General features: G+C 49.2%; 1 protein-coding gene across 5 annotated transcripts in view; it reads right to left on the bottom strand.

Annotated features, from left to right (window-relative positions):
* The window catches only part of CSF1R (colony stimulating factor 1 receptor), a 300046-nt gene that overhangs the window by 28122 nt on the left and 246852 nt on the right, over positions 1–25072 (bottom strand). For all 5 annotated transcript variants that reach the window (XM_069654065.1, XM_069654067.1, XM_069654068.1 and 2 more), the window contains exons 17-19: positions 22866–22988; positions 12609–12720; positions 10007–10106 (exon numbers count right to left, since the gene is read on the bottom strand). In XM_069654065.1, the coding sequence (XP_069510166.1) occupies positions 10007–10106; positions 12609–12720; positions 22866–22988 (335 nt within the window). The remainder of the gene's footprint in view (positions 1–10006; positions 10107–12608; positions 12721–22865; positions 22989–25072) is intronic.

Raw genomic sequence — 25072 nt, 5'->3', positions numbered from 1 at the left:
GAGGACCGTCTTCCTCTTGGCCTCACGCCGCTGATAGAGGAAACCTTCCTTCTTCTGTTCCTCAGGGCAGAGCTGAAAAAGCTCGGATGGCCTGGCAATCATGGCGTGGAAGGAGCCAATTTCATCAGGCGGGGAGGCCCGAGGGAGTGGTGATGGAAGGCCCATCCCGTCGTCACCACAGTCGTCATCCGTCCCCGTTGTGGCCGTATCTGTTCCCGTGTCATCCCTAGGATCAGGGGAAGGAGATGAAGGCTGAGCGGACCGCGAGGGCTGGAAAGTCGGGGGGGGTGAACTCTCATCCGCTTGTTTGGAGGGCTTCCCGATGGGCCCGGTTCTGCTGGGTCGTCCGTTGGGGTGAGGGGCAATCTCGTCCTTATCTCCGTGCATAAGGTTTGGATTGCCATCAAAATGGCCACTGAGTTGTCCTGAGGCTGGGGCACTGGCTGCGACAGGCACAATGGTTGCTCCTCCTCCACGGGAGTCTCGTCGGCGCCACCGTCGCTCACTTCGTCCGCCTCTTCGGGGTTCTCCCCGTGGGACTGGACCTCCTCAAACCTCTTGTTGAGGCCCTTCACGACATCACCCAGCTCCTCCTCACAGGCTGTATCCGTGTCCGTGACGGCCACCGCCCCCCCCTCTTTTTCCACCGGGGTCTTCACGGGGGTCTCATCGATGGGCTGAAAAGAGGATTCTCTCCGTGGCGGCAGGGAAACTCTGGGCCCCGAGGTCGCCTCCACTGGGTTAGCCTCCACAGGCTTTGCCAGGGCCGCCACGACTCCCTCAATAGAGGCCTTCACCGGGTGAATCAAGGCCTTCACCACCTTGGGCACGCTTGAGGCCTTCACCTTGGGGGAGGGGTCAGCGCCTCGCTCCCCCTTGGCTGATCCATTCGAGATCGACCGGGGCCTCTCCAGAAGTTTAGCCGGGTTCTCAGATTTTCTCTTCCCCAAGCCAGAGCGTTGGCTCGTGGTTGATGGCGCGGTGAAAGTGCGCCCTGCCTGGCAGCCGAGGAGCCCGACCCTTCGGTGCTCCCGGTGCCTGTGGACTCGCAGTGCTTTGCCTTCTGTTGGGCCCCCGTCGCCGGGGCGCCCTCACAGGACTTAGAAGACTGCTCAGACTTCTTTTCACCTGCTGGGCCCTTCTCCAGCCAGCTGGCCAGGCGGGTCCGACGATCCCTCATAGTCCGTTCCGACAGGTTCTTGAAAAACGCACAGTCCTTTTCCACGTGCGTCTTGTCTTCATGAAGGCAGTAGAGACATTTCGAATGCTCATCCTCCTTGAAAACATTCTGTAATCCGCATCCAGGGCAGTTCCTGAACAGCGTGGATCCGGGTGTCGAGCTTCCCTTGTCGTGGGCCATGTCCACGAGGTAGGCCTCAGATCTTCTGGAATCCTCCAAGAAGCGTAACTCGACGAAAACCTTGCCCTTGAGGGGTGTAGAAAATTCCGAAATGGGTCCATGTTGATCGGAAGTAGAAACGGTGGAGCTTGAGGCTCGATTGACCGAAAAATGAGATTAAACTCCTTGAAAAAATGCAAAACGCAGTAAAAGCTCGAGAGCTATAGCACGAGGACTCCCAACACTTGAACGTGCGGTAAAAATCTGAGGATGGCTGCCAGGGGCGGGGCTTAGGGAGAGGGTAGTCATTGGCTAGGGGCAGTATGACCCAGAGACCAGTGATTGGTTACTACTAAGAAAGACAGACCAGAAACTAAACTGATACTGATTTTTTCTTTACCGAGGATTCCCAGCCTGAGCCTGACGACAGGGAATATTCATGAGCATGTGAATCCATGCCAGACCCCACGCTGGAGAAGTATGGTGCCTATACACAGGTGTTTCCAGGCGCCACAAGACAAGATGGGTAGGGGGGACATGGGAATCAAAAATTAAAACAGCAAAAACAGTTATATTGGCCTTGTGACAATCCTACCGGGCAAGTGCATGAAAAGGTGGTAAGTGCAAGGAGATGGGATGAGGGAGAAGTGCAGGAGTGGGGTGCCTCCAAAGGTGCGGTGTTGGACGAGTACTGGGCGGCCTGAGGTGGCAAGTCCCATGGTAGTGGCGGAAGGGGAGTAAGAGTGTGGTGTACAGGGAGGACTAGTTGGGCTAGTCCAGTAAAGGGGGCCTGAGGGCAAGTGCTGAGAAGGGATGCTGGAGGGACTGGTAGCAGGTGGTCTGGCCCCTGTATGACTCTGAAGGGACCAGGCCCCAGTCGCAGTGGCAGATAGAGAATTAGCACGGGAGGGGTGAGGGAAGGAAGAGGAGAAAAGGAAAGTCTTGAGAAGTTTATGGAACTTGAGAAGATCCGGCTCAAGTCTGAGTGGGGTAGGGAGGCTGTTCCAGAGGGTGGAGCCAGCCAAGCAAAGGGATCTACCTCCCACTCTCTGCTTGGAGAATCATTTGATCTGCAGAGAGTTGGAGCCAGAAGACTGAAGGATTCTGGCCGGGAGGTATTTAGGGAAGGACAGCTGGATGTAAAGAGGTCCCGGGCCCCAGGCAGCCTTGTGGATGATGCAATGGGGCTTGAATTTGATCCTTGCGGTCATCGGGAGCCAGTTGAGAGATTGTATGGCTGGAGAGATGTGGTCTCTGGGCTTGAAGGGGGCAAAGGGAGGAAAGAGGCGTTGAGGAAGAGGATGTTGCAGTAGTCGAGTCTAGAGAGAACCAGTGCTCTGGAGACGTTGAGCTTCTGGTGGAAGGTGAGGAAAGGTAGAATGCCCCTGAGGAGATGCAACTTGAAATTGTGCTTCTTGGCAAGGTTCATGGTGTGAGGAGAGAAAGATAGAGACGGGTCAAAGATGATCCCAAGGTTTTATGCCTCACAAGTGTTTGAGGGGATAGGACCCTGGGAGACTGGCCTGAGAGAGGGGGGGAAAACAAGAGGCAGGCGTCCCCTTGAGAAGGATCTCTGTCTTGCTGCCATTCAGGCAGAGATCATGGGCAGAGCACCATGCCTGAATAGCAGTCAGGAAGTCCAGTATGAGGTATGAGGGAAGAGGAGGAGGAGGTAAGGGAAGGCAGCACAAAAGAGAGCTGTGTGCCATCTTCGTAACACTGAAAATTAGGGCAGAAAGTGGAGATCAGGTGGGCCAGAGGGGCCAGGTAGATGTTGAAGAGCCAAGGTGATAGGGTAGAGCCCTGAGGGATGCCACAGGTAGAGAATGAGGAGGCATTCATCCTGAAACCTCTGGTGATGGTCACAGAAAGCTTTTTACATGACACAACCTTCCACAGAAAGGTTAAAAAGAGGTAGACCATGTACCACAGCATGCAGTCCTGGCCACATTGGATGTCACTGCACTTTATTACAACATTCCACATGAAGATGGAATTGTGGCATGCCTGAAATTCCTGCAAAATGTGACACTCCAATCACAGCTATCATGGATCTCATGAGATGTATGCTCACACACAACAATTCCTGCTTTAATGGGAGACATTTCCTACAAAACACTGGACCGACCATGGACACAAGAATGGCACCTCAGTATGCTAACCTTTTAATGGCGGACCTCACACAGGAGTTCTTACAACAACAATCCCTGAAACCACTACCATGCTGCATTACATTGACAACACCTTCTGGTATCGGACAAAAGGCAAAGACTCTCTTAAACAATTCCATTAATCACTAAATGGCTTCCACCAATGGATAAAGTTCACCATGGAATACTCCAAGAAGAGCATACATTTCCTGGATACAACCATCTTGGTTGGAAATAGCAGCCACCTAGAAACAGTTCTATAGAAGAAACCTAGTGGCAGTAATAAATACATGCACAGGGCAAGTTTCCACTGAGCCAAAAATGCTCCATTATCTGCAGCCAGGCCATGCGATATCAACGCATATGCTCCGAAAGGAAGGCAAGGGGCAACCAACTTGATTAGCTGAGCGACATCTTCAAAGAAGCTCCACTAATAGAAAACAAGCAACTGAAAAACCTAGCACAGTCTCAAACCAGCAGTATATTTCCACTAGATCAAGAACAAAGAAGATATGGAACATACCCTTGCAATAACAGGAGATGCAAAACATGCCAAAACATCTGCACTGGATCTACCATAACAACCCCACAGAACCGTACAATACAGATACAAGGAAGGTACAACTTCAGATCATCCAAGAATGTATACCTCAGCCAATTCAAAGAGTGCACGGAAGGGAACTATGTGAGTGAGAGCTGCAAAGACCTGCATGAAAGGATGAACCTACATAGATACACCATCTCAAACCACAAAACAAACGGGATCTATCACTGATGGTTTTAAAAGGTGGCCTTTCAAATACAAGATACAGAAAGACGTCGGAGCTCAAGTACCGGAAGATGCTTAAACTAGAAGACAGTGCTCTTACAATAGATATTGGTTTTATGACACACTGTGGCCAACTTTGAGCCAAAGTCCAGCAATGCAATCACATCAACACAGTCAGAAGGCAGGAAGGCCCTAAAATGGAACTTTTTTTGAAGACCCTCGTTGTGGACACCTTGAAGATTAAGGGCTTGTCAACGTGGTTCTCAGTCGATGTGTGCACATAATTCCTCGTATGAGACCTCTGTTGCGAACGCCCTCACAGGCTATTGTGACAAAACTCCCCAACTTCTGGGATAGAGATGCAATTCTCCAGGATGCCAGAAGAAGTGCGGTCTATGATGTGGGCAACTTGAGAATCACGATTTTCCCCGAGTAAACCCGATAAGTGCAGAGACAACGCAAATTGTATGACACTGTGAGGAGGAAACTGAGAGAACTGGGCATCAAATATATGATGTTCTATCTCGCTAAATTGTAAGTACTGTCGGAGGGCCGCTCCTTCTTTTTTCACAGTCCACAGGAGGCCTGGGACTGGTTGGAGACCACACAATTGTGAAGGGTGGAGTGCAGGCTATCCAGATAAGCCATTGCCCAAACTGAGTTCAGCACACCTACCAGTGTCCCCACCATAAGGGTTTTGGTAGGAACAGATGGAACTCTGTCTTTGGAGAAGAGATCACTGGTTGCTTTGGATGGACTTGTCCCAGAGAGTGCTCCCGGGGACCTCTGGGGCTAATACGGGAGGGCACCGGGAAGTTGACTGATCATGTTGGTGCCATAATCCTGGATAGGACTGCTTGCAGGGGTGGGGGTCTGATTGGGGTGGGGCAGAGTTTGTATGTTTGGGGAGGCGGCCACTATTTGTGTGATATGGGCAGGATGGGAAATGTCTAGGCTAAGTAAGTTGTGCTGCAGCTCCAGGGAAAAGGAGATAAGGGACTCCAGGGGTGGGAGGATGGTATCCTTCTGAGGGTGGGAAGACGTGGATCTGCTCTGATTCCTCTTAGAGGGATTTACTTCTCTCTCGCTTTCCCAATATAGTTATCTTTAGTTGAGTGTTGGGCGACGGAAACACCAATTTTATAATTTGTATGGCAGGAATCGAAATTCAGATTGGATAAGCAGGATCTAAAAGCATCTCTTGGGTATTCAGCATTAACCAGGGACTAGGGGCTACCACTGGGGAACAAGGAGGTAGTACACTGCATTCTGCAAACCTAACTGTTGTATAGACGTGTCTTAATGTATATTTACAGAATGTCCCAAATGAACCAAGTTAAATTTCAATAAGTGTGTTTGTTGAGCAGCATTGAGCTTAGGGAGCCAAAAGCCACTCCTGGTAACTGTTGGTGTCAATCTAACCAGGCTCCTCTAGGCAACCAGCAGGAGCCTAAATATCTCCCGGCTCCCCTTAATTTTTAACCCTATATGGGGTGGGTGGAGTTTTCTAGGGATATGGGGAAAATGTTTGTTTTGTGTTACACCGCCACGTCACATGCTTTCTATATATTTGCCCAAAGCCAGCTGAATGAGTGCAATGGATGATACAAAGGTGGTGTGTATGTCTTGGAATGTAAATGGTCTCTGCGACAGGATCACGCAGAGTACGGTGTTGCAGGTACTGAATAGGCCCACATTCATGTTTCTTCCGAAAATGCACTTGATGGGAACAGATTGCATGTTTTCCAAAAAATCCAACTCAGCAACATACTTGCATGCAGCGTTTACAAGGGGTTGAAGGGGAGTGGTGGTGCTGATTTGGAAGCATACACCGTTTACCACCTCGTCGGTGGTCCAGGACATCATGGGAGATATGTGTTGTTAACAGGATCACTCGGAGGGGAACCGTAGGACTGCTCTATGCCCCTCTGCCATTGATTATGTATCTCATATGCGAGCTGCAGGGGTTGTTTGTACAACACCAGTTGGACCGCTGGCACAGTGGGCATGGATTTTAATGATGTGATGTACAGCAGCCGAGATTGCTTTCCAGCCCGGAGTGGTCGAATCGAGCCATACAAAACTCATTGCATTTGTCAACTCAAATGGTTTGGTGGATGTATGGCGCAAGATGCATCCGCAAGAGCTGGGCAATTCCTTCCACTCTGAGGCACATCTCTCCTTATCAAGGATTGATTACATTTTTGTGCCCAGACTCTCACAGGGTCACCGAGATGCAGCTACTGCCTAGAGGCATGCCCAATCATTCTCCGTTGCTGATCTCCATGGTTAAAGCACTGGTGAAGGACTGCTCTTCCTGGAAACTGAATGCATATTTTTGGGGATTCCTGGAGGTGGTAAGCAAGCTGTAGGACAAAACTGTGGAATACTTTGTGTTAAACACCTCTTCGCGAGTATCCCAGGGATACTTTGGGAAGGTTATAAGGTAGTTTTACAGAGGGGAGGCAACCTCGGCCGTCGCTGCCAGGGAAAGGTAGAGGCTTGCAAGACTGATGGACACTGAACTTCTTTTGCTGCGTCTGGAACAGCAATTTATTACTGATCGGTCCCTGGGAAAACCGTGCCAGCTGTTGCAGGCGAGGGACTCTTACTGCACCCTTGCAACTGACACCACAAAGCAAGCCAACTTGGCATCCTGCGCCAGAGTATATGAGGTTGGGGACAAAGCCGGGAAACTGCTGGCATGGCTGGAACAACAGGGCATGCCCTCCAGACATGTACATAGCGTAACAATGGTGGCGGAGGAGGAGGTCACAGAGGACGATAAGATCTGCGAGGCGTTTGCAGATTTTTCTAAACGATTATATGCAGTCCCAAAGGGGCACAGTAGGTTGGCATAAACAGATCTCTTAGATGAGATCCCTTGGCCCCAATTTATGGATCAGCAGGCAGAGGCTCTGGAATCCAGAATCACGTGGGATGAGCTGGCATCGGCGATATCATCACTCCAGTCGGGTAGGGCGACGGGAGCTAATGGTTTCCCAGTAGAACTTTGGAAAAGGCTTAGCAACGTGATAGCTGACCCAATGTTTTCAATGTTCCAGGGTAGCAAGAAGGAGGGAAGCCTGCCACAGGATTTGCGTCTAGCGATCAGCATAGTCATACCCAAAAAAGACAACCCGCCAAATTAGTGCGCGTCTTAGTGATCTATTTTGTGCCTTATTATGGAGTCCAAAATATTGGCCAAAGTTATAGCGATGAGATTAAGATCTTGCCTGCATTGGTCCATCCTGATCAAAACAGGTTCTTGCCGTACAGGGCAACTCACATGAATATACAGAGACTTCATGTGGCCCTGGACAAGGTAAACAGCATTGTGGATCCACTGTCAATAGTTGCCATCGATTTCAATAAGGCGTTTGGCCCAATATACTGGGATTTTGTTTGGGCAGTGTTGTCAGGTATGGGTTTCAGGCAGAATTTCCTGCAATTTATTAGACTGTTGTATGAGTGCCTCCTGGCAAAGGTCTGAGTCAGTTGGGTGACTTCTCAGCATTTCCTGCTGGAGAGAGGTATGTGCCAGGGCTGCCCTCGCTCTCTGTCATTGTTTATCCTAGCTATCGAACCCCTGGCAATCTGGCTCAGAGGGGATCCCCTCATTAATTCCAAAAACATCATTTGGTTGCAATTTTGAGGGATGGAATGCCTGTCCAGGACATACTCCGGTGGAAGCTAATACGCATAGCAAGCTCCGTGCTAGGAAGGCAATTTTGACTTTGTACCAAATCCTTTGTATTGTTACTGTGCGCCCCTTGATGAAACTCCAACACAAATGGGGGACTGGCATGGGGCCCATTGAGTCGGAAGAATGGAAAGAGGCCTTAGTGGCCCCTCAAGAAATAGCTATCCTGGCCTGTTTTAGACTTATCCAGTTCAACATCCTGTTACAATAAATGACACCCAGGAACTGCTGTTTAGGTGCGTCTGGGTGGCGGACTCCAACTATTTACGGTGTCATACTGTATTGGGAACGTTTTATCACACAATATGTATAAACCGCAAAATCCTGAATTTCTGGTTTACGATCCTACACAGGGTGTCTGAGGTGGTTTCTCAGCCGCTCCCAATGGATCCGAAGTTGACATTACTTGGAATATGGGGCGAGACCGCCTATTCACGTTATAAAAAATGGTTTATATCCAACGCTCTGATTTTGGCCAAGTGGAATATCGCCATGCTTTGGGGAGCGCGAGAGATGCCCATGTTGTCTTGGGGGGTGTTGTACATGGATAACTGAATGGGGGTAGAATAATCGAAATATAGGTCCAGGGGATGCCCCAACAAATTTAAGCTCTGAGACAGATGGGGGAGTGCTTAGTGACCCTGACAATGTCGTTATATGCACGGACGTCTACCTACCTGGTTTTATTTCATTTTTATTGTGAGGCTATGAAGGAGTATTTTGTTTGATGATTCTGCCTGTAATATTGTGTGTGTTACAGAACGTTTTGCCGTGATGGTTCGATTTTTCAAAATGTTCTGCTGTTGTTATTGTCTACTTTTCGATTGTGATTATAAACAACGAAAAGAAGAATTAAAAAGAAACCAAGTCAGAAGACACACTTCCAGTACAATTTCTCACCAACAGCTGTCAGACACCATTGTTCAGGACCCCTAATGCATTAGGGGCACAGGATACTAATGACGGAAATCTTGGGTGTCTAAGCTCAAATGGGTGCCACCTATTACAGGGCATGAGACAGCAGACACTGAACTGTTAGAAAATGGGTAACATATTTTGCATTTTCCGCACTGCGTAGAAGCGAGGAAACCATGGTGCACTTAGGCGCAGGATGAGGTAACTTTTGAGACTGCACCAGGTAAGCCTTGAGAGCATATTTTGCTAAGAAACGTACAATGTCCTGGCATTACATGGAGGCTGCAAACCCCATTTTTCAACTCTAAATGAGGAAAATGCCATACTGACCCTGCTTGCTAATCATGTGTTTTCAAACCTCACACTTCGATTCACCTTTTAAAACATTAGTAACATTAGTAATTTTAAGAAACCTACAGGACCCAGCTTAGTACTGCCTGGGCCAAATCTAACGGTTACATGTGAAAATGATTGGTTTCTTCTCTTTTCTTTTGTTAAATGCAACTCTCAGAATGTGTGTTCTGTTTCCAAACCATTATGTGTTCCCTACGCCCAAAGGTTTTTATAGTCTTTTAAATGAGACAGTATCTCCAGGCCCACATTCCAGGCATACTGTTTCTTCAGCCAATAAAGTTTAACATGTCCCTTTTTTTCTTTGTTTAGAGAATCTTTGTACTGTATCTTTTACTAATCATCTCACTCTGCAACATCTGGCAAAGAAGTCTCAGGGACTTTGAAAGTTAAGGCTTTGTTTCCAATTTTGAATAGTATTTTAAGATAGTCAACTAAAAAGTATCAAAACATGCATCTTGCATGATTGGCTAATACAAAAGTAAAATGCAGAGTTCAAATCAATCAACCCTCCAATTTATAAATCCAAAATTCCAGTTGGCCAGGCAACATTTCAAATACGTAATTGGAATTGTGAGTTACCACTTAGAACTCCAAATACACATTGCGAATTGTGACTGACCGATCAGAATTCTGTGTGGATAATCAGAAATCCTGATGCCCATTGATTCTTTTCAATTTTATAGACCAATCTGGAATCTCAGCTATCGTGTTGGCAAAAGCTTCTAGCACCCGTAGCACGGGGGTGGCATCCTCCAAACCTCAGTGCTTATACTCACATTTCCAGAGGAGCAAAGTCTGGCCGGGCCATCTGGTACCCCTGCTTCACAAGTGTGTAGAACTTTCCATCCACCAGTACGCCGGGGTAGGGACTCATGCCTGTAAACAAAATGCACCAGTAAGGAAATGTAAAGGGGTCTTATAGCAGTGTGCAAGTGGATTTCATTTTTTGCAAATTTAACAGCATCCAGCCCAGCACTGCTATCATCCCATGAGTGTACTCAGCTGTACACTTCCCCCAAGAGTAGAGCCCTTCCCGAAACCACAAAGTGCCTGCATTTAGCACTCAGCAGATTCCTCTTTCAATGTTACCCAAAGCAGCCACTCACTGGCTCAAAGGCCCTTGACTGCTGGCCAGTAATGAGATGTGACTGACTGAAGGCAGGGCCTTGGCAGTTTTCTCAGCAGTCGAGTGTCTATGGCAGATCCGCACATGACCTGAAAAAGTCGGAGGCCCCTAAAATGCCACAGAAGGAGGAAGGGTGGCAAATTGAGGTCAGGGGAAAGATTTGGTTTTTCAAGTTAAAAAAAAAGTGCATTCCCCCACAAAAAAACTTTCTTCCTAATGCCCTCTAGACAATTGATCTAGTCTTCATTCCCGAATGGAGACTCTCCCATCATACCTACAGCGGGAAATAATACAAGCAAATACACATTTTCTAATTGTAGGGCATAGTAAATATGAAATGTTTGATATGAAGCATTTTCGATACATAACAAGTAATTAGTCTTATTAGTAAACAATGATTGTGACCTCCACTTTGTTGCAAAATGTGATGTTCTTTTACGTAACCGAGGTAAAATATACCCCCCCCCTGATCCCATCCAGGCCATTAACACCTTTAAGAGGCATCGAGAGACTGCCTCTCACCTCTGCCAGCTCAAGAGTCTCTGTATTAGCCCACGGAACGTGAGGTTGAGTTTCTAAAGGACTGCGGCTAAGCAGTGGTGTCTCTAGGGGTGAGGGGCTGACGTCCCCGGTCCTCCACTCTGAAAACCTGGGTCCCCTCTTGTGCCCCCACCTGAGGCGAGTAGTGGCCGTGTTCTCTGTTCGGCGTGTTATTTCTGACACTCACTAAGGCAAATGTCTGCATATCACACGGCAAATACTCTCCATTTGTCTCAAAGCTAGCAGTGATCATGGTATGCATTCTGGCATGGGTATGAACATGAGCACCAGTCACTTCTCAGGTGTTCCTGCCCGGCTTCTGCACAGCTACCTCGATAGTGTGCAGAGCAGCTTCCAGCCCCCTCCCATCAGAATGTAGCGCAAAAAACTGCTAATGATGAGCTATTAGTCACTGAATGGTTTCCTGCAGGCATTCTGATGGGAGTGGAGGTGCAGTGGGGTGTGAGTAGTTGGTGTGCACAAAAGCCTCTCTGCAAGAGTGCTTGTGACATCACATATTACCTTTCACATGCGGCCCCATCACTTTTGTCTGTGCCCCCCCTATTTTTGTCTTTGGCCCCCTCTGTGCCCCTCCTAAATTTGATTCCTGGCAACACCACTGCGGCTAAGTGCTCTTAGTGCACACCCGAATCCGATAAGCGGAGTGATGCATAGATGTGTCTGCACTCTACTATCGTTTCGCTCCAAAATAGTACTATTTATTGACACCGAAACTGTAACCCTGCCTTCTTTCTAGGAAGGATATCCCTGTATTGTCTTGTTTAGCAAAAAGGCAGCCTGCTGTATGTAGCTGCTGCTGTTTTTCCAGGCTTGTTTGCACACCTTCAGGCACATGCCATTATCATGCTTAGCAGCTCTGCAAGTCCGTCTACTGGGATCTGAGCTGATGTGCAGGATTGCTCATAGTTTCCCTTGGTCTCAGGACCTCCCCCATGGGATCCTAGTTACACAGCCAAATGAGTGGACCAGTTTCTTCGGCAGAAAACGCTGAATTCGTTATGTCCCTTGCGCACACATAAAATAGTGATATTGTTTCTTGGAGAAAAAAAAACACAACACGTTGTTTTTTTCAGAAGGGCCCCGCGATACAAATGTTTGTAGAAGTATCGGATACGGTGTTCCTGTAATGGAGTCTATGATATGGTTTGGGTGGGATTGGGCCCTGCAATTGGTGAGGGGGTTTTATCACTTGGTAGGGTGTTCTGGAGTGGGTGATTGGGTTTAGGTAAAGCGACTGTGCCAAAAAAATGGCTACTGAAGTCATATCTTGGTGTCTCTTATAAGCTGGTGGGGCTGCTGAAAGTCAGTTTATGGTCCCTAAAGGCTGCTAGAGCCGGGGAAAAAGCCAGTCACAAGTGACTGACTCTATCCCAATGGAGAAAAAAACAGGGTCAATGTAATATCCAAACCATGGGCATCCTTGACTGATCCTTGAATAAGCATGGATATCGTGATTTGGCAATGACCATAAAAGCAGGCCAGTCTTAATGGTTTTCCAGAGGCACCAGGTTGCTGGGTAATATCTAGAATTTCCAAGTGTGTGATTAGGTTCTGGGTCATTTTTTGATATCTGAGGCATTGATTCTGTTTTGCCCTCAACTTTGGGGTCATGAAGATAATATGCTCTCAGAACAATAAGCTACATCCAGGAGTCAAATGATTGCCCCATGTAGCCCCTCTCTTGCTATTACCCAAAGAGAAGATCTCCCACAGCAGGATTCCATACGACCAGACATCACTCTGCACCGTATAGATACAGTCGAAGATACTCTCGGGGGCCATCCACTTCACCGGCAGGCGGGCCTAGGAGACAGAAACCAAATATTAGATGGGCACATTTACCACCAAGACATAATTAGTTACATTTCTTTAGGAGTTCTATAACGCTCAGATCATGGTTCTACATTACTACTTCAGAAATCGACCAAGGTAACTTCCGGCGAGCGGCCACTCCTGTAGGATTAGAGATGCGCGTTTGCAAAACTTGGTGAGCAGACATCGGGGAAAGTCAAATGTGGATGGCATGCTGGTGGGTGAGAATGACCCTACTCATTACTGTTTGATGTGGTCATCGTTTCCTTTGGCACCATTCATTCCATGTTGACACAGTTATGCAGCCAAACTGTTATATCGTCTTGTACTGCTTTCACACCTTATTTCTAAATACACTTGCAATTCTTATTATTATAATTACTCTACCATTGGCATGTATACGTGGGCTCAACCACCTTCAAATTCTGCATGCACTACTCTTGATACGGTGCTTTTTTAGTTTGGGTCATTGGGTGGTGCTTGCACCACTTATAAGCTGAAACTATTGCGTTAGACTACAGATAGTGAGAAATGGCATATGAGGAGGGACACAAAGCTTGTATGGTTATTTGACCACTCATTGACTGCCCAACAAGCCTTACCGTCAAACTTTGCACTCAAAGTGCCTGCCAGTGCTTTTTTCAAAGCAGTCTTTTGAGAGTTAATGACTTATTGGAGCTGGTGGAGTGGTACGGTGGTTTGGGAAAAAGTAGATGGGTACATTTTTCCAAAGAGTGGGCCACCAAAGAGAATGTTCAGACAACTCTGATAATGTTTAGGAAGTGGAACATTTAGCAGCAGTTGGTCAGCTGATCAAAGGTCTTTGGCAGGCATGACTGGATCCTATCTTCAGGGTAAGCACTACAAACCTATATAATTGGGTGATACCAAGGGACTTTCAAACTTCATAGGCAGTGAAAGACGTTGCCCTTTTCAGTGGATGGATACTGCCAGCACTGAGGTGTTGATTGGCAGGTAAACAATGGATTGTTACAAATATATTTTCTTTAGATGTTTTGTACAACTCGGATTGACCTTGAGGTGAGGTTGGTAATTAAATAATAAATAGAAACCACAGAAAGCGTATTGAGAATGAATGAATTTTTTTCAGCATACATCATTAGTTTCGAGAACAACCAACAATTGTTTCCCGCTTTTATAGTGATCGTGAGGGAATTCTAAATGTGTGGCAAAGTTTGGCAGACAGGTGGGCCCCTTTGCCACGTGCTCTTAAGGATTGGCAGCATAAAGCGTTTTTTGTTTTTGTTTTGTTGTTTTATTAACTTGACTCAATTGTATTAACAATTTTTGCAAGACAGGTTTGAAAATTCCTCTGTTTCCTGTATTTAAGTTGCTTTAAAACTGCGGTCATAAGTCTTGTGCTTATGCTTTTTGTTTCCCGGCTTAAGTTCAGAACATTGGCACCAAGTGAAACTGGAAGAAGCTCTGCTGGTCACCATAGACCCAAAGAAGAAGGTGACGCGTGAAACCACCAAGGTCCACCACAACAAGACTGTTCCACCTGAGGTAGCCAAGCCTTGGCCATGCGCTGCATATTCATCTGGATATTTCGGATCATATTTGGTGATGTAACAAGCGGCATGTGAGGGAGGTACTGGGGGGGACGTAAGGACGAGGTACCAGCGTTCTGAAACAAGGGGCACGTAGAGAAAGGAGCAGGAATCCTACCTCGCCGAGGTTGTAGGAACTGTGAGGGGTTAACATTATCAGGGTGTAGACGAGAGAACACATTGGTGACTGCATATTTACAAGAAAGCGAAAAGGGAACAGTGCCATTTGATGCAAATGCAGAAGCTGGCACTCAAGTGAATGCAGGGGTTCGGGGAAATTAAAAGGAAAAATAGCTCATTTTTTCTTTAATTCACCACCTAATTCTTTTATGGGTGATTTGTTCAGAAATGTACTTTATTTATACACATATTAATGATGGGCTATCAAATTCCTCATATCATAACTGTTTTGCAATTGTGCAAGTTATCTTTGGCATCCCCCAGCATCTCTGGTGGAGATGAAATCTTGCATTCTGCTACTGCTTCCAGGGGTGCTTCAAGGATGCTCTACTAGGGGTACCTCAAGGGGGCTTGTGGCTTTCTTTGTTTTGAGTGACTGGAATGTCCCACTCCTTTCCTGCCAAGTCTGGGCACTTGATAACTGCTTGTACCAACTAGTTGTAGTTTTTCACGATCGCTGTGTTCTTATCTTATATTTGTTTTATAAGGAACAAGTTTGTTGTTCTCCAGCATGGGTCTGGCATGGATTCACATGCTCATGAATATTCCCCGTCGTCAGGCCGGGAATCCTCGGTAAAGAAAAAATCAGTATCAGTTTCGTTTCTGATCTGTCTTTCTCAGTAGTAACCAATCACTGGTCTCTGGGTCATACTGCCCCCAGCCAATGACTGCCCTCTCCCTAAGCCCCGCCTCCGGCAGCCATCTTCAGATTTGGTAGTATGCAAAGTGGCAGTATGACCAAGTGAAGAGCCGCAGAGGGGTAGGAGGGAGGGTTTGCCTGTGAATCCATGCCAGACCCATGCTGGAAGACAACAGTTACAAGTAAGTAACTTGTTCCTTTTCCAGCATGGGGTCTGGCATGGATTCACATGCTCATGAATACAAGAATACATAGCAGTACACACATGCACAACCATCGGGAGGTGGCAAAGGCTCAACATTAAGCATTACATCAAAAACTCAACATTAAGCAATTCTTACCTCCTCACCAGGCTCACCTTAGGCAAACAGGTTGCGCAGCACCGCTTGGCCGACTCTGGACTCCTCCCTCGAATCCCGGTCGACGCAGTAGAATCTCGTGAAGGTGTGCGTCGACCACCACGTAGCAGCCCTGCGATGTCCAGCAGGGGCACACCAGACAAGAACGCCGTGGTAGCAGCGATAGCTCTGGTTGAATGGGCTCTCGGACGGCCAGGCAACGGGCGGTTTGCCGACCGATGACAGTGCATGATGCAGCCGGAGAGCCATCTGGAAATGGAAGCCTTCGAGAGAGCCTTACCCTGGTTCACAGGTCCAAAGTTCACAAATAGCTGTGATGTCTTCCGAAAACTCTTCGGGCGGTCCACGTAGAACTTCAGTGCTCTAGCCACATCCAGCGAGTGCTAAGTCCTCTCGGCCGGTGACGAAGGTGACGGGAAGAAAACAGGTAACACCAAGGGCTCGTTGAGGTGGAAGTCCGACAGCACCTTGGGCATAAAGGAGGGGTGCATCCTCAGCACCACCCTCGTGTCGTGAAAAGTCAAGTATGGGGGCTTGCAGGATAGGGCCTGGATCTCTCCCACTCGTCGTGCGGAGGTGATGGCCACATGAAACGCAGTCTTCCACGACAGGAACTTCAACGGTGCCGAATGCTGTGGCTCGCATGGCGCCCCCATGAGCCTGGTCAGCACCACGTTGAGGTCCCATGCCGGGGCAGGGGCCTTCACCGGCGGCAACGATCGGAACAGTCCCTTCATAAATTCCTTCACCAGGCGATGGGACCACAAGGAAGCCCGTCCTGTGGTTCTGGTGTATCGGGATATCGCAGCCAGATGTATCTTGATGGAGGTGTGAGCCAGTCCAGCCTTGGCCAGCGACAGTAGGTACGGCAGCACTTGAGGGGCCGTAATCCGTAGAGGGTTAATCTTCTGTGCACGGCACCAGAAAGAGGACCTCTTCCACTTATGTCCGTAGCACTTGAGAGTTGAAGACACTCTGGCCTTTGCAAGGACCTCTCTGCAGTCAGCCGGGATATCGTACCCTCCATACTCTAGTGCTGCAGGAGCCAGGCCTGCAAGTTCAGCGACTCCGGGTCGTGGTGAAGTATGGCGCCTCCTTCTCTGGAGAGAATATCCGTGTCCGTGGGCAGCTTGACTGGTGGGGACGCTGAGAAGTCCAGAAGGTCCGGGAACCAGATCTGCCTCGGCCACGCCGGTGCGACAAGGAGCATCCTGCACCGGGACCTCTTGAGCTGGTTGACGATTCGGAGCAGCAACGGCAACGGAGGGAACGCGTATAGGAACCGGCTGTCCCAGGGTAACGAGAAGGCATCGCCCATGCTCCTCGGCTGGGGGAACCTGCTGGCGAACCTCTGCCACTTGGAGTTCGTCGCCGTTGCGAACAGCTCGATCTGCGATTTTCCCCATCGTCGGAAGAGTTGATCCACTTGATCCTGACGTAGTTCCCACTACTGACACGAGCGCAGCTCCCTGCTGAGTGAATCGGCGATGGTGTTCTTTATCCCTGCCAGATGGAAGGGTGCTAGAAACATCCCTTGGGCGACGGCCCAATGCCACAGTTACTGGGCTTCCTTGGAGAGGGCTGGAGATCTGGTTCCTCTGCTATTCTCACCACCTTGCCCTTGAGGGACGGGAGAAAGGACCTTAGGGCCCAGAACACTGCACGGAGTTCCAGGATGTTGATGTGAAGGGGTTTCTCCTCCGGGAGCCAAAGGCCTCTCGCGTGAAGTTCTCCACTGTGCGCTCCCCACTCTTCCAGGGAGGCATCTGTCGTCACCGTTATCTGGTGGGATGGGGTCTGAAAGTCTGTGCCAGCCGTCAGATGAGCGCGGGTGCCCCACCACCGGATCGCTCGTCGGAAGGTCTCGTTGAGCGGGATCCTGTCCTCGAAGCTGCCTGTCGCTTGGATCCAGCGGGCGTTGAGGAACTCTTGCAGAGGGCGCATCCGAAGCCTGCACAGGCGCACGTGATATATGCAGGAGGACATCATCCCGAGGAGGGACTTGATGGACCTCACCCTGGCCACGTCCGTGGCCAGCAGACGCTGCACCTTGCCCAGGATGGCCTTCGTCCTTTCCTCCGACTGCGAGGCCAGACGTGCCACTGTGTCAAGCTTGGCTCCCAGAAACAGTGCGACTTGTGACAGGACCAGGTGGGATTTGGGAAAGTTGATGGAGAATTCCAGGTCCATGAGCAGCTGGACGGTCTTCGCTGTGTGATCTACGGCGAGCTCCCTTGTCCTTGTTCGGATGAGCCAGTCGTCCAGGTATGGGTGGACGTGGATCCCCTGCAGGCGCATCTGGCCGCCAGCGGTGCAAGGCACTTGGTGAACACCCTGGGTGCCGACTTCAATCCGAAAGGGAGGGCCTTGAACTGGTAGTGCCGTCCTTGGACCACGAACCTGAGGAACTTTCGGTGTCCTTTTAGAATGGGGATGTGGAAGTACACATCCTCCAAATCCAACAATGACAGGAAATTGCCCTCCTCTTGCTGTCCCAGCATGTGCTGCAGGGTGACCATCCGGAACTTCTGTGCCTTGATGTACTTGTTCAGTCGTCGCAGGTCCAGGATGGGGCGCCATCCTCCTGTCTTCTTTTCCACGTGGAGGTACCTTGAGTATACTCCGGAGCCCCGGAGCCTCTTCGGGACGAGCTCGATGGCAGCTTTTTTGAGCATCGCCCTTACCTCCAAAAGCAGTTGAGGGACGTGATTTTCTTTCCTGGCCATGGGTGGAATACAGGGGCACTTTTTTAGAAATTCGAGGGCGTGCCCCTGGGCCAGGGCATCCAGCACCCAACGGTCGTTGGAGATGGACTCCCACACGCTGACGAACTTCGCCAGCCGGCCTCCCACCAGGGTGCTTCAGTGGGGGCCCGACACCGCTGTCGGTTCAATCTTGCTTGGAGGACGCCTTGCCCTCACTGGCGATGACGGCGGGGTCCACCCGACTTGCCTTGTCCTCTATAGGCTTCCTGAGATGAGGAGCGGGCCGCTTGGCGGTAAGTAGAGGAGCCACCGCCGAATCCCTTGGAGGCACCCTGCTTGCCTCTGGTGCTCCGAAAGGACGGCCTTCGTTGCCGGAGAACGCCTAGGGCCTTAGCTGTCTCTGTGTCCTCCTTGATGGCTTGGAGGGACTCATCCACTGTTTTCCCAAACAGATTGTTCCTGTCGAACAGCATGTCCAAAACCTTGGCTTGTATGTCCTAGCGGAAATCTGTCACCTTGAGCCACCCTCGTCGTCTAAGGCAAACACTGTTGCCTAGCTGGCGGCAACCGGTGTCGGCAATGTCCGTTGCCACCGTAATGGCGTGATCCGATGCCACTTCGCCTTCTTGCAAGATCTCCAGGGCCTCGGCCCTCTTGTCATCTGGTAGGAAGTCCAACAGGGGGGCGATCTTGTACCATAACTCCCTGTCATAGCGGGCCACGATCGCAAGGGCGTTGGCCGCCTTAATCGTTGTTGCCACCGACGAGATAACTCGTCGTCCCATTGCGTCCAGCTTCTTTCCTTCGCCGTCCGGCGGGGAAGTTGACGTTGAGGCCGATGCACCCCCTGCTTTCTTCTTGGCCGCCGCTGAGATGACCGAGTCAGGGGTCGGTTGTGCCCTAAGGCACAAAGGGGCCGTGCCAGGGACCCGGTACTTCTTCTCGCACCAATCCCTCTTGGCAGGCGTCATAGACGGGTTCTTGAGAAGTGTCAGACCCTCGTCCCAGATGTCATCCAGCAGAGGCACGGCGAGGACTGTCTTCCTCTTGGCCTCGTGCCGTTGGTAAAGGAAACCTTCCTTCTTCTTCTCTTTGGGGCAGAGCTCAAAAAGCTCGGATGCCCTGGTGATCATTGCATGGAAAGATCCGATCTCGTCGGGCGGGGAGGCCCGGGCTGGGGGCGATGGGAGCTCCGTCCCGTCGTCACCGCCGTCGTCGTCGGTACCCGTCGTGGCCGTGTCCGTTCCCGTGTCATCCCTAGGGACGGGAGACATGGGTAAAGGCTGAGCAAGCCGGGAGGGCTGGAAAGTTGGGGCTGGATGGATCCGTCTTCTCTTGTTCGGGGTGCTTCCTGCCGCGCCTGGTTCTGGCTCCTCCGTCGAGCCTGTTTCTGGATCCTCCGTCGGTGGTAAAGGCAATCTCGTCCTTATCTCCGAACATAAGGATTGTATCGCCAACAAAATGGCCGCCGAGTTATCCTGCGGCTCCGGAAGCGACGGGAGCGACGGGTGACTAGGACTCTCGCCGGTGCCGCCGTCACTCTCGTCATCACCTTCGTCGGGATCCCTCCCGTGGGGACGGGGTTCTTCGACGCTCTCGTCGAGGCCCTCTAAGACTTCTACCAGCTCCTCCTCGGATGCTCTGTCCGTGTCCACAATGGCCACCGCCCCCCCCTCTTTTTCCGCCGGGGTCTTCACGGGAGTCTTTTCGATGGGTCTGAAAGAGGGTTCCCTCCGCGGAGGCAGAGAGACTCTGGGCCCCGCAGTCGCCTCCACTGGTGTAGCCTCCACAGGCTGTGCCAGGGCCGCCGCGACTTCCTCGAAAGAGGCCTTGGCCGGGTGAATCAAGGCCTTTGCCACCTTATGTGGGCCTGCGGCCTTCACCTTGGGGGGAGGGTGACCGCCTCGCTCCCGCTCGGCCAGATCCTTCGAGGTCGACCGGGACCTCTCCAGAAGCTTCACCGGGTTCTCTGCCTTCCTCTTCCCTGAGCCAGAGCGTTGGCTCGTGGTTGATGGCACTGGAGAGGGTGCGCCCTGCCTGGCAGCCGAGGAGCCCGACCATTCGGCGCTCCCGGTGCCCGCGGATTCGCGGTGCTTTGCCTTCTGTTGGGCCCCTGTCGCCGGGGCGCCCTCACAGGACTTAGAAGACCGCTCTGACTTCTTCTTCTTCTTCTCACCTGACGGGCTCTTTCCTTCCAGCCAGTTGGAGAGACAAAGGTATCAGTGCCTGATGGTCCTTTCCGACATGTTCCCGCAAAACGCACAGTCCTTCTCCACGTGCGTTTTGTCCTCATGAAGGCAGTAGAGACATTTCGAGTGCTCGTCCTCCTTGAACACATTCTGCAGCTGGCATCGAGGGCAAACCCTGAACAGCTTTCCGGGCGTCGAGCTTCCTTTCTCCTGGGCCATGATCGGGTAGGCCGCAGGAACTTCTGGACTCCTCCAAGAAGCGTAACTCGACGAAATCTTCACCCTTGAGGGGCGTAGAAAAATCCGACATGGATCCCTGTTACTCGGACGTAGAGACGGTGGAGCTTGAGGCTCTATTTGACCGAAAAATTAGAAATTCTCCTTGAAAAAGCGCAAAAACGCAGCAAAAGCTCGAGAGCTAAACACGAGGACTCCCAACACTTGAGCGTGCGGTAAAAATCTGAAGATGACTGCCAGAGGCGGGGCTGAGGGAGAGGGCAGTCATTGGCTGGGGGCAGTATGACCCAGAGACCAGTGATTGGTTACTACTGAGAAAGACAGATCAGAAACGAAATTGATACTGATTTTTTCTTTACCGAGGGTTCCCGGCCTGACGACGGGGAATATTCATGAGCATGTGAATCCATGCCAGACACCATGCTGGAGAAACTAATTTTATTGTTGGTGATTTAACTGAGCCTTGGGTGCCTAAACTCAGGTTGGCGAAGTGCTGATGGAACAAATCGGAGAAGATCTGGAAAGAAGTGAAGGAAAAGCTCTCAGAGGAGCTGGTTGAAGCGAACGTGGGGGGAACATTCTAAAAGGGGCAGAGGAAGAATCGGTGGAAGAGAAACTGGGGAGGAGCTGGAAGAAAACACGAAAGAACGGTTTGTGGAAGAGGAAGGGAAAAACTGGAGAAGGCAGGAGAAGATCTAGTGAAAGTGGTTTATGGATCATCTCTAAAAGGGGCTGAGGAAGAGCCGGTGGAACATACTGGGAAAGAGCCGGAGGAAAAGGTTGTAGTAAGGCTGGTACACATTCTAAGAGACAATTTGTTGCAAGAGGCTTGGTTTGACAATGATCATGTATAATGCTCTCTCCTCCACTTGTCCAGTCCATTGAAATGGCCGTCAATGAGTTCAAATAAGGGCATAAATTCGAAACATATTTAGGAGAGATGCATGATTAACAAAGCTACAGGGAACACAATTAGACCACAAGTGAATCAACATACTAAATGGGGGACACAAAAGGAAAACACAAACTATGTATCTAATAACATATGAAAGTCTTTAAGACAACATGCCAGGGTCATTATTCAGAGCTGGTAACCACTGTAAAAAGGTATTCTGAGTCAATATATCGGACAATGATAACAGCCATTAAAAAATAAGACACACAAAACATAAAATTAGTTAATTTAGCCGATGTCCTCTAGGTTAAATCACTGTGATCTCCTTGAGCCAGAATCATGGTCGGACACAGTGTGCCCTTATGCTGGAAAGACATTTGACTGAGTAGAGTAGACATTTCTAAGTACGAGCCATAGACCACAGGATTTCTCTCTGCGTAGCATGGAAAATTGATAGCAGGAGCTAGTTTGATAAAACTGTGTTTCCTCTGACTTATTTGGAAGTACTCAAACAGCCGTGGCAAGAATTTAATTTGCTTCTACACGAATTTTAGAAATTCTTGCAACACATGATAGTGGCAGGGATATTAGTTTGAAATCAGAGTGTTGAACCTTTGGAGTTTGACGTGGAAGACATTTGCTGATACTGTAGTACAGGGCATTAATGATAAACGTATCCCATTAGGAGAGGCGCATGTTAATACCTATTTGAACAGGCAGAAGTGATGTACAGATCAAGCAGGAAAAAGAGAGGTACAGAAAACAGGCAAGTGTGAGATACAGACAAAACAGGTAGGGTGCAGGCACAGACTATGCTCAAGTTACCCCGGGTGTGACACAATAGGGCAATTTCTCAGGCAAGGTACGAGTGTGGTAAGTATCAAAGCTTTATAAAATGACATAACAGGCGAAAGGGACAAATAGAGCAGGAAGTAGCGCAGGCACAGAGGTGGAAGGCACAGACAGACGAGACAAGGGAGCGAGCATATATATTGCAGACAGGATACAGTAGACAGTGTAGTCAGTGTACAGGGTCAGCAAGCAAGTCACAGATAGGGATGCAAAAGGCACTATGCAGAAATGGAGAGACTAAACAGGATCCATGTATTGTTCGAATGGGCCTCGTACAGGCTCAGAGAGAACAGACATTGTGCAGGTATAGGCAAGTGCAGTCTCAGAAAGAGCTAGCAGCGCAGGGTCAGATGAGCAGGTCTGGTGCAGGTACAGTGGCAGAAGGTAAGGTTTAAGGGCAGATGCCGTTGAAACAGGCGGGGAAAGGGGCATGTGGCTGGAAGGGTCTCGTTACAGAAGAAGCAGGTAGGGTTCAGGAGGAATGTGCATCATATGCCGCATTACTTACATTTCCTTTGACAACGTAGTTGGAGTCATTCATGATGTCCCGGGCCAGCCCAAAATCACAAATCTTGGCCACGCGCCCATGAGTCACCAGCACATTTCTCGCAGCCACGTCCCGATGAATGCACTAAGAGAGTGAGGCAAATATAGAGTGAACTGGCTGTGTGACAAGCATGAATCCTAAGCCTTCATGGGCGCATAACTCTCTCAATGTGCACCATGGAGCGCTCTGAAGGTTCTGCTGGAAGAGCGTTGGTGCATCTGGTCATGAACCAGGGGCATTATCAGTGTTGTGTTCGGGTCCCAGGATGGTTTCTGATGGTTTAGTGAACAGGTACTTGTGTGTGCAAGGGCGAGTGTGTCTGTGTCTCATGATCCTGCTTTTAGCCAGGTCCGAGGTCTGCAAACTGTGAACTTCTAGACGTGCACTACAATTCCCATCAGCCACAAGCCAGCCAAGCCAGTGCTAAGGGATCATCGGACCCGTAGTCAAAAACATCTGGAGAGCCGCAGGTCGCATCCCCTGTGCTATGGGATGGCATCTCATCTCAGCAGTTCAGTATAAGTAGGTAACAGAACAATCATTGACAAAGTCAACAGTTTTGGTCTTTGCAGTTGTGCTTACATTGTACTATTATGCACATACATGCAGTAAATACTTAAGCCCTACATATCCAGCAATTATTTTCAAAGTTCCAAAAATGTTTGCACGTTAGTGCTTACAGACACTTAACATAAGCAACTGACATAATAAAAAAAAGTGTAGCCATTGGCATCTTGTACCATTCGGCATTAGCTACCATTGCCGCCATATGCCCAGGAATTACCATCATTTGCCCGTTATTATTTATTTATTTTTTACATTTATAAAGCGCACAAAGCTGCCCTTGGGCATCGTGGTGCTGTTACAAGCCAGGCATGAAAGAAAAGACAGCCTGTCTCTGGTTCGTGGTTACATTGAACCTAATACCAGACATGATATGAATTGGCACTCGAATTGTACACCAGGTATTGCTCTCGTATACCAGGTAAGGCCATCAAAAGCCGAGTTACTCACACTATTTCAAGAACTTGTTTTCATAAACATAAATTCACCATTGCCAGGTGCTGCCATCAAAATCCCCAGATACCTGCATTGGCACGCCCCAGTTCCCATGGTCGGTCCGGTCGGACACCACTTTCAAGCATATGGGAAGTTAGCACTGTTGTGCAAGTTCACCTTTTGCCGGGTTAACATATCAGTACCAGATCCCATCAAGTCCAGTTACCAAAGGAGTGCAGATTCTGTTATGTCCAGTTAGCATAGCAGTGTCAGATTACATTATTTGCAGTGACCACAGTAAGGCTGTATTCCAGCATTCATGGTTTTAATAATAAAGACGGGTGTTATTATGGCCAGAAAGCACAGTATGCCTACATTTCATTATGCCCAGATAACACAAAATGCCAGGTCGTGTCAGTAAATATAGAGGTGGAGTGGAGATTCTATCTTTCTTCTCAGTGGTATATGTTTTTGTGTGCAGTGTCTGTGTGCATAGAGGCTGTAGGTATGCGGGAAGGGGATCCATGACTGCCAAGTGCATGATAAAATGCATACTCTTTTGGTGGTCACTGGTCATCAACAAGGAATATTGAGCTTTTGGATTCATTTTCACTCAGAACAATTTCTGGCAATTAATACAAGAGAATAACCAAGCAGAATATTGCACGTCTTAATTTACTTAACCTTATGATTCCAAACATAAACAACCATTTAGTTTATGCAAATACCAAAATTGATCATAAACAAGGCCAATTTAGCAATTAACTTTATCCCATGGGTAGAGTCTGAGTAAATAGCTTATTTGTTGAAACAGCTTTGGGTTGAACAATTGGCTTTGATCAGGAGGGGATCGTCTACAACTAGAGACTAAACACCCGTTACCACAATCTACTTTCTAAAAGACAGCAGTAACCCCTGCCATGTCATCCAGGTAATGCCAGGGATGGCTCTCGAGTGCCTCAGGTCTCGGGGGAGCAAAAGAGGCAGAGGATTTATCACACCATGCAGAGGCCTTGTTCTCCCTGACTGAGAGTCCTGCATAGTCCCTGCTCTGTGCACAAACACAAACTACCTATTGAAAAGCGCCGGGAAGGAAGCAGGCCATACCAGTGCAAAAAGCACCAGACCTGTGCAAGCAACGACCAGCCCAAAACAAACCAAACTCTGTG

This window comes from Ambystoma mexicanum, chromosome 3q, assembly GCF_040938575.1.
Source record: "Ambystoma mexicanum isolate Mex_15411 chromosome 3q, UKY_AmexF1_1, whole genome shotgun sequence".
NCBI classification, from domain to species: domain Eukaryota; kingdom Metazoa; phylum Chordata; class Amphibia; order Caudata; family Ambystomatidae; genus Ambystoma; species Ambystoma mexicanum.
The sequence above is the reverse complement of the archived record's forward strand: the minus strand, read 5'-3'. Positions and strand labels throughout refer to the sequence as shown.